This window comes from Amblyraja radiata, chromosome 8, assembly GCF_010909765.2.
Source record: "Amblyraja radiata isolate CabotCenter1 chromosome 8, sAmbRad1.1.pri, whole genome shotgun sequence".
Classification (NCBI taxonomy): Eukaryota; Metazoa; Chordata; class Chondrichthyes; order Rajiformes; family Rajidae; genus Amblyraja; species Amblyraja radiata.
This window is the reverse complement of record NC_045963.1, coordinates 40,503,090-40,516,249: the sequence shown is the minus strand read 5'-3', so window position 1 is coordinate 40,516,249 and position 13,160 is coordinate 40,503,090. Positions and strand designations below refer to the sequence as shown.

Below are 13,160 nucleotides of genomic sequence, written 5' to 3'. Positions count from 1 at the left end.
AGCCAGAGAGCTGCATAACACAGGGCTTTTTTTTTAACCCAGAGTAGGGGAGTCAAGAACCAGAGGAGACGGGTTTAAGGTGGAGGGGAAAGATTTAATGGGAACCTGAGGTACAACTTTTTCACACATTGGGTATTTGGAACGAGCTGCCAGAGAAGGTAGTTGGGGTAGGTACTATAAGGACATTTACATGGACAGGTTTAGAGAGATGTGGGCAAGCACAGTCAAATGGGATTAGTTTAGATGAGGCATCTTGGTCAGCAAGGACGAGTTTGCTGAAGGGCCTGTTTCCGTGCTGTATGACTCTATGACTCAATTAATTAAATCCCAGCCTGCCCAACCTCTTCCAAAAACTCAGTCCGTCAACTCCTGTCAAAGTTCTGGGCAGAGAGACACAGCAGTAGAGTTGCTGCCTCACAGCGCCAGAGACTTGGGTTCGATTTTGACCTTGGGGTGCTGCCTGTTTGGAGTTTGTATGTGTACGGGTGATCGTTGGTTGGCATGGACTCGGTTGGCCAAAGGGCCTGTTTCCATACCGTATCTCTAAACTAAACTAAACACCCGCCCATTCTAGTTAGTTAGGTCCCACACCCCCAGCCTCAGGAACAGCTACCTCCCCGGTTCTTGAACCAACCTACACAACACTAATTCTATCTCAACAACAGAACATTTCTTACCACCTCTTGCACTTGAACATTGAACATAGATCAGTAATTGTTATATGGTTATATGGTTACAGCACAGGAAAGGCCCTAGTTTATGGATAATTGATGGCCGGCACAGACCCAGTGGGCTGAAAGGTTTGTTTCCAAGCTGTATAACTAAAACAAGGCATTTACCAAGCAGTGCTTACATTTAGTGTAGGAAGGAAATGCAGATGCTGGTTTACACTGAAGATAGACACAAAATGCTGGGAGTAACAGCGGGTAAGTCTGCATCTCTTGGAGAATAGAAATAGGCTTTCATTTCCAGTTGTGTTTTGCAGATCTCTTTCCATAATGCTCGATAGCCTGAACAGTACGGATGGTTCCATTTGTTCAGTGGCTCAGGCTTGGCTGAATCAGGTCATCCAGAGACATGACATTGCAAGAATCCTTGAGCCACTCCTGCTGCTGCTCCTGCACCCAAAAACCCAGCGCATCTCTGTGCAACGGATGCAAATGGAGTGGCACGTCACGAAACCCAAGAACACTCCTGTGGAAGAAGATGGAAACAATTACTTTGGAGGAATCAATACAGTTGATAGTGAGTGTCCCTTTAATGAGTATTGTTATATGATAAGTCTAGTCATTAATCTATTTTGAATTTTCATTTAATTCACAGTTGGTTAAAATATTGATAAGGAGAAACAAAATGCTGGAGTCATGATCAGCCATGATTCAATGGTGGAGTAGACTTGATGGGCTGAATGGCCTAATTCTGCTCCTATAATATGAACTTATGAGTGAGTATGTTCTTGTGCTGTACTATTTTATGTTCTATGTAAGAAGGACTTTTGATTACATAATAAAACATTTAAAACTCAATCAATATTAGAATTAAAACACAAAACGATGGAGTATGTCAACGGGTCAGGTAGTGTCTTAGTTTCGTATCAGTTTAGTTTGATTTAGATATACAGTACAGTGTGGAAATAGGCCCACCGAGTCCATGCCAACCAATAATCGCTCATACATTATTCTATCCTACACACTTGGGACAATTGACAGAGCTAATTAACCTGCAAACCTGCACATCTTTCATGATGTGAGAGGAGAATCGAGCAACCGGCGATAATCCACCCGGTCACAGCGAGAACGTACAAACTCCGCTCGGGATTGAACCCAGGTCTCTGGCATGTAAAGCTACAATTCTACCACTGCACCACCGTGTCTATGTGGAGGGAAATGGACAGGTGGGGATTTAGTTCTGAAGAAGGGTCCTGACCCGATACGTGAGTGTGAAGATGGGTCCCAACCTAAAATGACACCTATCCATGTTCTCTAGAGATGCTTCCTGACCCTCCAGCGCTTTGTGTTTTCATTAAAATATTGATCATTGAGTTTTTAATTATTTTATTATGTAATTTAAAGTCCTTCATATGTAGAACATAAAACAGTACAGCACAAGAACATGCCCTTAGGCCCACAATGTCTGTGCTGAACATGATGCCAAGATAACCTCATCCCCTCTGCTTGCATGTGATCCATATCCCTGCATTCCCTGGATATCTGTGTACTTATCTCAAAGCTTCTTAAATGCCACTACCATATCTGCCTCCACTGCCACCTCTTGCAGTGCATTCCAAGCACCCACTGCACTCTGTGTAAAAAAAACAAAACAAAAAAAACATGTCCCACACATGTTTAAACTTTGGTCCTCTCACCTTAAAGCTATGCAAGTTTACATTTATTGTCACATGCACCAATTGGTACAGTGAGATTTGAGTTACCGTACGAATTAAAATAAACTAGTCTTTAAGAATTTTGCCCCGTGAAAAAGGACTATCTATCGCTTTCATCATTTTTTTTTATTTTTTAAATCAAATCTCCCCTTGACCTCTGAAGTTTCAGAGAAAACAATCCAAGTTTGTCCAGCCTCGACCTGCAGCTAATACCCTCAAATCCAGGCAGCATTCCTGTCTTAAACCCTCTTCTGATCTAGTCTTCCCATCGTCCCCAACCAACACCTGCACACTTTTAAGTGCTAATTATTTTAAGTGATAATAATAACAGAAGAAAAAAAAAATTCCCAGTTGATACCAAAGTTGACAATTGAATATTTTTTCTCTATTTGTGTGCTGTCTTGAAGTGTTCATTTTCAGATTACATAATTTTATTAGTGTGGTTAATAATGAAGAAAGAAAAACTTAACAGTGAGTTTACCAAATTTTCACAGGTAACACTAGCAGTATCTGCATTGAAAAAAAATCTTGAACAAATGTATTGCTCTCTGCAATTGGACGGTATTAAATATGCCTTCTGCATCTTAATCATTTAAGACTTCCGAGTCATACAGCATGGAAACAGGCCCATCAGCCCAACTCAGCCATTCCGACCAAATGCCCTTCCAAACTAATCACATTTGCCTGCATTTGGCCCGTATCCCTCTGAACCTTTCCTGTCCATGTACAGACATCATGCATTTCACACAGGGCTTACTTGGAAAAACAGCGCATAATTCAAAAATGTGTAAATGAATATATGCACGACTAGGCTGCCAGGTGTAAATTTGAACGTGTTATTCCAGAAATAATTTGAGTGCATTATTTCAGAAATATGAGTGCATAATGAGTGCTTTGGTATTAAATGACAAGTGTGTTGTTCCAAAAATGCATGAATCAAACATGCTTAACATGTGAAGTGCCTTTAATTGATTTCTGTTCAAGTGAATAATGTTAGAGCCGGTTAATATGCATTAAAGTTAACTTTCTTTCTAATCCCCTAGTTTTTGGACACCTGTCATTTGACTCTGGTAAGCATCCATCTGCTAAAGGACCTGCAAGCAAATTATTTGCTGCAGAAGAAATGGAAAGCTTCAGCTTCACGGTGAACCCTCTGAGCGACAGGTTGTCCATGCTGAGCACAAGTAGCGAGACCTTGCCCCTGGGAGTGTCAGAGTCCGACCTGCAGGATCAGCAGGCTGAGATGTTGCACAGTTCAGAATCTGGCTGCTCCCAATCCTCAGCCGGAGACAACAGCAGCTATGAGGCCGAACCCATGACCATGAGCACTTCCAAGACCAAAAGCAGCTCTCAGATTTGGTCAGAAGACTCGGTGGATGACATAGTCCAGCAAGTGGTTTCAGACTTGATCAACGCTATCATCAATGGATTGAATGATGAGTCTGAGCCTCTTGAATACCAGGTTCTGACTTCCACTAAAATCAGTGCAGTGGGATCGAACCTTAACGTACAGACAGCAGTCAACACTGTCCAAGGTGAGAGTAAAAGCATGCTTGCTCGAAGTCCCCTGAATGGAGTAGCTCAGTGCGTCGGTCCTGAGGGTTTGGTGGCCTCCACGGATGGTGGCATTGGGACCGTGACTGAAAATCTAAGCAGACCCAGATCGTCACCGGCAATTGCAACTTCAGAGAACCCTTCCCCTAACTACAGCCTCTCTGCGGAAGAGGTGCAGGCACTGAAAAAGAGCCCAACCGGTGAGCAGTTAGGACAACATGGGCGAGCGTTGGAGAAACTAACTGCCACAGAGCTTGGTTTCAAAGATTTTCCTAAACCCCCCGGGGCAAAGCCCAAAGTAAGAGTCAACAGAAAGAGGGATGATGACAAGAAGAAAGCTCAGAACGAGAAAATGAAGACACTTAACGTGTTCTTTGGTGATAGCCTCGATCTAGAGAACTGGTATAGCTGTGGCGAGGGAGAGGTGTCTGAAATCGAGAGTGATGTGGGATCGCCAGGAATTTGGAAAACGTCAAAATTTCACATTCATCCTTTATACCAGCACGTTTTGCTCTACCTCCAAGTGTGTGATTCTACAAGGGCTTTGCACGCTCTGTCTGCCATTGAAGCCATCTTGAAAGCAAACCCGGCGGGATTTGTGAACGCAATCTCTACCACAAGCGTAAATAATACCTACACTCCACAGCTCTCCCTGCTCCAGAACCTCATGGCCAGGCACCGCATCTCGGTCATGGGCAGGGACTTCTACAGCCACATACCACTTGACTCCAGCCATGCCTTCCGTAGCTCCATGTACATAGAGATCATCATCTCTCTCTGTTTGTACTTCCTGAGGAGCTACTACCCAACCCATGTGAAAGTCACCCAACAAGATCTGTCTGGGAACCGGAACCTGCAGATTGTCAGCATCCAGATCCTGACTCTGCTCTTCACAGAGCTCGCGAAGGTGACCGAGGGTTCGGCCAAGGGTTTTGCCAGCTTTATCTCGGATATGTTACTGAAATGCAAGGTTCAGAAAGTGGTGCTCCACTGCTTGTTGTCATCGGTCTTCAGTGCCCAGAAATGGCACCACCTGCGAACGGCAGGGAAGAACGTCTCGGCCATCGAAGAGGGGCTGTCTGAAGACAGCATAATCAATTTTTCCGAGGATGAGATCGACAACTGCAGCACGCTGCAGACTCAGTTACTGAAGCTGGTGCAGCGGCTGATAGTGCTGGAGTACCGCGTGATGGTCGCCTCCGAGGACGGCGAGTCTGGCTACGAATTTGTCACCTCTGATCTGGAGAACAGCAATCCGCAACAACCGCACATCTCCTTGCAATACCTGCACTCCCAACCCATTACCTCTCAGGTTATGTTCATCTCCGCTGTGATTAAAGCACTGAATCAACCATTTTCCTGCAAAATGGACCCTCAGTGGATTGGGTTGATCACATCAGTTCTTCCGTACATGGGGAAAGTGCTGCAGAGAGTGGTGACAGCCGTGACATTGCAGCTGGGCCGAAATTTGGACAACTTGATCCATCAGTACAAGTATGAGTCTGGGATGTCAAACGTCAGGTACGTGCTGTAGATGTCATCGTGGTTTGGTTTGATATCTTTTATTCCATTTGATGGAAAGATGCAGCATGGAGACGTGCCCTTCGGCCCACCGAGTCCACACCAACCATCGATCACCCGTTCATACTAGTTCCATGTTATCCCATTTTCTCATCCACTCCCTACACACTAGGGGCAATTTAATAGTCGGGTGCCGTCTGTGTGGAGTTCGTACATTCTCCCTATGACCGCATCGGTTTCCTCCCACATTACAAAGACGTGGGAGGAAAGACGTTAATTGGCCCCTAAATTGGCCCTAGCATGTAGGAAGTGAACGCTAAAAAGGAATAATATAGAACTAATGTGAATGGGTGAAAGGCCTACTTCCATGCTGTATCTTTCAATCAAGTTCAGATCAAATTTAAGCAACCTGTGAAATAAATCAGTGCACAGATTGAAGGGTGTATTTTGTTCACACGTTTTCTTTGGGATTGCAAGGAACTGCGAATGCTGGTTTACATTTTAAAAAAAACCTCAAAGTGCTGGAGTAGCTTAGCATGCCGAGCAGCATCTGTGGAGAACATGGATAGGTGATGTTTTGCATTGTGACCCTTCTTCAAACTCAATAGACAACATATCTGGACACAAAATGCTGGAATAACTCAGCGGGTCAGGCAGCATCTCTGGAGAGAAGGAATGGGATCAGTCTGAAGTAGGGTCTCGACCCGAACCATCACCCATTCCTTCTCTCCAGAGATGCTGCCTGACCCGCTGAATTACTCCAGCATTTTTTGTCTACCTTCGATTTAAACCAGCATCTGCAGTTCTTTCCTACACATATGGGGTCTGGACCCATCTTCAGATTCAATCAGTGATATTTTGGGTCGGAACCCTTCTTCAGACTCTATAGGCGAAATTTTGGATCAGAACCTTTCTTCCAAAGAAGGATCCTGATCCGAAATGTCACCAACTGAGTTAGAAAAAGGGTCCAGATCCAAAACATCGCATATCAATGTCTTACAGAGCTGCTGGCTGACCTGCTCAGCTACTCTGGCACTTTGTTTTTTTAGCTTTTTGATTTGTTTTGAAAGTCCACGTCTATTCTAATCCACTTTATCTGGTTTTCCAAAGGCCCACATGGATGGCAGTGAGTGTTCCACCTGATATGATTCTCACTCTCCTAGAAGGCATGACCACAATTATTCACTACTGCCTCTTGGACCCGTCCATACAGTACCACCAGGTGAGTTACTCATTCAATGACTGACACTTTGCAAGCAGCAAAACTATTCCTATATCACACAAAAAAAACATTTAACTGGGGCTATAAATATGTTAAGATCATTTTTATTTAAATGAAGAAATTAATGGTTTTTTTTGAGATACAGCATGGAAACAGGCCCTTCAGCCCAACAGGTCCATGCCGACCATCAATCACCATTCACACTAGTTCTATGTTATACCACTTTCTCATCCACTCCCAACATGCTGAGGGCAATTTTACAGAGGCCAATTAACCTGCAAACCCGCACGTCTTTAGGATGTGGGAGCAAACCATAGCACCTAGAGGAAACCTACGCTGTTATAGGAAGAACATACAAACTCCACACAGACAGCACCCGAGGTCAGGATTAAACCTGGGTATCTGGTGCTGTGGGGCAGTGGCTCTACCAGCTGCACCACTGTGCCACCCTGCATCCTGTAACCTAATAACGCAGCCTGAAATGGAAAGAAAATGTCACGGTATTATTTTAGTGATACACCTTTTCTGGTGATTGATAACATATCCTTATATTTCTTCTTCTCTGATGAAGCAACCAAACTCAAAATGTCATCTGTCCCTCCACAGATGCTGCCTGACTCACTAAGTTCCGCCAGCATTTTGTTTTTGTTTCTAGCATCTGCAGTTCCTTGTGTCTCTTTGCCTTTCCCTCTGTATTTGAATTATTATGCAGTATGGGGAACTACTGTAAAGCAAAAGCCCACCTTGTGATGGCTTTAGTTGGGCCTGCATTGCCATGGGTTTTAGGCATTCCGCTTCTACAGGTTGCTGCTTTCAATGGTGCTTCACTACCACATGTGCAAAGTGCAAACTCACAGTGAAATTCATTTCTTACAAACAGTCCAGTAGAGTATTGCCATACCATCCCCAATTAGCAATTGTACAGAAATATTCTACAGAGGCTGCATGCTAGAGGGTTCATGTTTGGCGCCATTTTCCAAGTCCAGTCCACGTTCCAGTTGTTATGAGCGGTGCCCGATTTGCTTTGTATTGTTGATTGCGTTCTGGTACTCAAAACACAACTGCGTGAGTCTATTGACATAATTCTTACATTTGTATGCTCCAACGTACCACTTGCGAATTAAAGGAATACCTCATGCAAAGGAAAGTCTAGTTCCAAACCGAGTACGTTCCTTTTCGCTTGTTTAATTGTTATGCTTCCACCATAATTTTTGAATCGTTACTGTGTACTGTATAACCTAATTTAAACATCTGGTTGCTCAGTTTAGTTTTTAGTTGAGAGATACAGTGCGGACACAGGCCCCAGGGCCCACCCAGTCTGCACCAACTAGCAATCCTTGCACATTAACACTACCCTGCATAGACTAGGGACAATTTTTACATTCACACCAAGCCAATTAACCTACAAACCTGCACGTCTTTGTGTGTGGGAGGTGACTGAAGATCTCGGAGAAAATTCACGCAGGTCACGGGGAAAACGTACAAACTCCGTACAGACAGCACCTGTAGTCAGGATCGAACCCGGTTCTCTGACACTGTGAGGCAGTAGCTCTACCGCTACGCCACCATGCCGTGGTGCTAAACATAAAGTGCTAGAGGACCTCAGAGGGTCAGGCAGCATCTGTGATGGGAATGGACAGGCAAGATTCCTGGTCGAGACCTTTCTTCAGATTCAAGAAGTCCATTCCCTTCCCAGATGCTGCCTGACCTGCTGAGTTCCTCCGGCACTTTAGAGTCACAGAGACATACAGCAAAGAAACAGGCCCTTCAACCCAACTTGCCCATGCCGACACAACTTTTCAGGTTTCCTCCCAAAGTCCTAAGGATATGCATTTCAGTAGGTTAGTTCACCTCTAGAGTGCAAGTGAGTGGTAGAATCTGGGGATAGTTGATGGGAGTGTGTGGAAATTAAAATCGGGAACTTGATTGCTATTGTGTACTCGGTAAGCTGAAAGCATCACTTTCTACACTGCATGGTGCTGTGATCCTATGACATTCCTCAATTCATATATCTCATTACTTGTCGCAGCCACAACTAATGAATAGCAGAACACAATGTTCTGGGGGAACTCAGCGGGTCAGGTGGCGTCTGTGGAAGAAATGGGGCAGACACAACTGCTAGACCACAACTGGTAGACCCAGGTTCGATCCTGACCTCTGGTGCAGGTTATGTGGAGTTTGCACGTTTTCCCTATGACGGCATGGGTTTCCTCCGGTTTTTCCGGTTTCCTCCCACATTCCAAAGAGGTGTGGGTTTATAGGTTAATTGGCTTCTCTAAATTGTCCCTAGTGTGTAGGATAGAACTAGTGCATGGGGAATTGATAGTAGGCGCGGAATCTGTGGGTTGAATGGCCTGTGTCCACGCTGTATCTCTAAACTAAATTAGCGGGTATGGGTGATCGATGCTTGGCGCAGACTTGGAATGGCCTGTTTCCATGCGGTATCTCTCAAAATGTTTCAGTCCATATAACCCTGAGTTTGAATGTAGTTACTAACACTGCCTCTTGCTGTTGTTTTCCCCCGAGTAATTGACTCTATCCGACAGAATTCCAGCTTACCCTGATCCAATAGGTAGGTGATTAACCCCCTCAAAAGGTGCTCCACCTTATGTGCACATGGATGACTGATGCAGAGAAATCAGGTTACCTGAAGATGTAGAAACTAAAGATGTGTCCAAGAGGCTGCAACATGCCCAGACAAGGCGGCACAGTGGCACAGCAGTAGAGTTGCTGCCTTACAGCGCCAGAGACCCGGGTTCGATCCTAACCACGGGTGCTGTCTGTACAGAGTTTGTATGTTTTCCCTGTGACCAAGTGGGTTTTCTACTGGTGCTCCGGTTTCCACCCACATTCCAAAGACGTGCAGGTTTGCAGGTTAATTGGCTGCTATAAATTGTAAATTGCCCCCGTGTGCAGGATAGTGCTAGCGTACGGGGTGATTGCTGGTTTGTGGGGACGCAATGGGCTGACGGGTCTCTTTTCACGCTGTATCTCTAAAGACAGGAGGTGAGGTGCTTGCAATGGATCTCTTTGTTCCGGTACAGGAGGCCACAAACCAATGGGCCCGAGTGGGAATGCAATAGAAAATCAAAGTATCAGGAAACGGGAAGGTTGGTATTGCCTCATTGGCTGAACAGAGGTGTTCCTCAAAGCAGTCACCCCACTCAATTTGCATTTGGTTCCTCCAATGTTGAGGAGAAATCATTGTAGAGTACCACATTATTACATTAAAGGGAGGATGTGGTGGCAGTAGAGAGAGTGCAGAAGAGATTCACCCCGATGTTAGAACAATGAACTGCAGATGCTGGTTTATACCAAAGAAAAACACAAAATGGTGGAGTAACTCAGTGGGTCAGGCAGCATCTCTGGAGAATATTAATAGGTGATGTTTCGGGACGGGAAAAAGAGTCTGAAGAAAGAATCCCGACTCGACACGCCACCTATCCATGTTATCCAGTGATGCTGCCTGACCCACTGAGTCAGCACTTTGTTTCTTTCACCAGGATGTCGCCCAGAATGGAGGACTGTAATTATAAGGAGAGATTGGATAGACCGGGTTTATTCTCAATCAAATGCAGAAGGCTGAGGGGTGATCTTGGAGATGTTTGAAAATGTTAAGGGCATTGATAGGGTGGATAGTTCTCTCTCTCTCCCCCCCCCCCCCCCCCCCCCCCAATGAATGTGTAGGTAGATACAATTACAACATTTCAAAGGCATTTGAAGGGGTACTTGGATACGAAAGTTGAAGAGGGATACGGGTTTTAATGGGGGCAAATAGATTAGCATAGATGGGCATCATGGTCGGCAAGGACAAGGTGAGTCCAAAGGGTCCATTACTGTTCTGTACAATTCTATGATTCTGAATTTTCAAAAGAATTCTGTATGAACTGGCCGGTCGGTATCAGCCAGAGGTTAGTGCTCTCATTCTGGAATGACCACTCCCCTCTAAATCCAGGCTTTCACAAATAGTCAGTAGTAGATAGTTTAGTTTATTGACACGTGTACCTAGGTTCAGTGAAAAGCTTTTGTTGCATGCTATCCAGTCTGCGGAAATACTATACATGATTACAATCGAGTCATCCACAGTGTACAGATACATGTTCAAGGCAATAATATTTGGTGCAAGAGAAAGTCCAGTAAAGTCTGATCACAGATAGCTTGAGGGTCGCCAATGAGGTAGATAGTAGCTCAGGACCTCTCTCTAGTTGTTGATAGGATGGTTCAATTGCCTGATAGCAGGCGTTTTCACACTTCTGTACCTCTTGCCTGATGGGAGAGGGGAGAAGAGGGAGTGACTGGGTGTGAGATTCATCCTTGAATCTGGTGGTGGCCTTGCTGAGGAAGCATGAATTGTGAATGGAAAGAAGGTTGGTTCGCGTGATAGTCTGGGCTGCGTCCACAATTCACTAATCTCTTGTGGTCTTGGGTGGAGCTGTTCCCAAACCATGCTGTGATGCATCCCGATAAAATGCTTTCTACGGCACATCTGTAGAAGTTGGTGATAGTTGTTGGGGGACATGCCCTGAATGAGGTCTGAATCAGGTGTGAACGAGTCTGAACCAGGCTTTCACGAGTAGTTGGTGGTGGACAGTTTACCTCTTGTCTGTGCTTATAGGGCAGGCCTGAACAAGCCGACATCGAAACAGACAGTGAGCACTGCTCTAACTCCAGTTTAGGTTTCCTGAGGGTCCTTGTACTATTTCATTAACGTTCCTCCTTTCCTGACCTACCATTTATCTTGTATGTTCACGTCACTTACATGATGCTCTATTCGTTCCCTGCTAACTCCATCTCTTTTCCTTTCACCAGGCTCTTCATCTCCTGCTGTTGTCTCTCCACTGTCTGTTTCTTTCCTCGCTCTTCCATTTCCATCCGACTTTTCTGCTATTGTCCCTTTCGTCTCTTTTGTCTCCCCAGATGTACACAGGGAGAGGCGGCAGCATTGAGAAATTCGGTGAGTTACAGGCAGCAGAAAGCCGAGTTAGGAGGTCAGGTTACTGGAGCCTGAGTCCACTGCAAATAGCTGCATCCATCGATTAATGCAATGTAGTGCAGTGATAACGATTTGAGTGTATTCTGGTCACCTTTTCACCAGAGTGCCAAGTTCACAGGTTGTTGGAGCAGAATTAGGCCATTCATCCCATCTAGTCTACTCCGCCATTCATTCATGGCTGATCTATCTACCCCATTTTCCTGCCTTCTCCCCATAACCCCTGACACCTGTACTAATCAAGAATCTGTCAATCTCCACCATAACCATATCCATTGACTTGGCCTCCACAGCCGTCTGTGGCAATGAATTCCACAGATTGACCACGCTCTGACTAAAGAAATTCTTCCATCTCCTTTCTAAAGATACATCCTGTTATTCTGAGACTATGTCCTCTGGTCCAAGACTCTCCCACTAGTGGAAACATCCTCTCCACATTCATTCTATCCAGGCCTGCGAAGACAAAGTCTGTTATGCAAAGGCTCTTGCTTCTATGTTATCCCTCTTTCGCATCCACTCCCTACACACCAGAGGCGATTACAAAGGCCAATTAACCTACAAACTCGCACGTCTTTGGGATGTGGGAGGAAACTGGAACACCCAGAGGAAACTTGCGTGGTCGCAGAGAGAACCTTTGGTTTTACGTTTAGGTATATTATTGTCACGTGTACTGAGATGCATTGCAAAGCTGCTGTTTGCCTGCTATCCAATTAAATCTGATAATAATGACACAATGGCACTGCGGTAGATTTGCTGCCTCACAGCACCAGAGACCCGAGTTTGATCCTGACCTCGGGTGCTGTCTGTATGAGGTTTGCACGTCTCCCTGTGACGTGGACTCGGTGGACCGAAGGGCCTGTTTCAGTGCTGTATCTTTGCTGATGCTGCCTGATCTTTTAAGAGGCTTTTAGATAAGCACATGGATATGCAGGGATATGGATCACGTGCAGGCAGCGGAGAATAGTTTAACTTGGCATCATGTCTGGCACAGACATTGTAGGTCAAAGGACATGTTCTTGTGTACTGTTCTATGTAAGGACTTTAGATTACATAATAGTACAATTAAAACTCAATTATCAATACTTTAATAAAATCACAAGGGTGCTGGAGTAACTCAGCAGGTCAGGCAGCATCTCTGAAGAACATGAAAAGCTCTCATTTCAGATTGGGACCCTACTTAAGGCTTATATTTCGGGCCGGGACAATTCCTCAGACTCGAATTGTCTTCTGTCCATTTCCATCCACAAATGCTGCCTGACCCGCTGAGTTCCTCCAGCACTTTGTGTTTTTCTTAAGATTCCAGCATCTGCAATTCCTTGTGTGGTCAATGTAAATTTGTCCTGCTACTGAGACCCTCTAACCCTCAATAGTTCTTCCTGGGGAGGTATCAAAGCATGACAAGTGCAGGCAGGCAGTATCCAAGATAACTGTGAATATCCGAAATACAATGAAAGAGGTTGACACTATGCTTAAGATTTTTAAGTTAACTG

General features: G+C 45.0%; 1 protein-coding gene across 5 annotated transcripts in view; it reads left to right on the top strand.

Annotated features, from left to right (window-relative positions):
- Window positions 1-13,160, top strand: part of dop1a (DOP1 leucine zipper like protein A) — a 96,018-nt gene that overhangs the window by 55,196 nt on the left and 27,662 nt on the right. For all 5 annotated transcript variants that reach the window (XM_033025636.1, XM_033025638.1, XM_033025635.1 and 2 more), the window contains 3 exons: window positions 986-1,245; window positions 3,427-5,458; window positions 6,569-6,680. In XM_033025636.1, coding sequence (XP_032881527.1) covers window positions 986-1,245; window positions 3,427-5,458; window positions 6,569-6,680 — 2,404 coding nt within the window. The remainder of the gene's footprint in view (window positions 1-985; window positions 1,246-3,426; window positions 5,459-6,568; window positions 6,681-13,160) is intronic.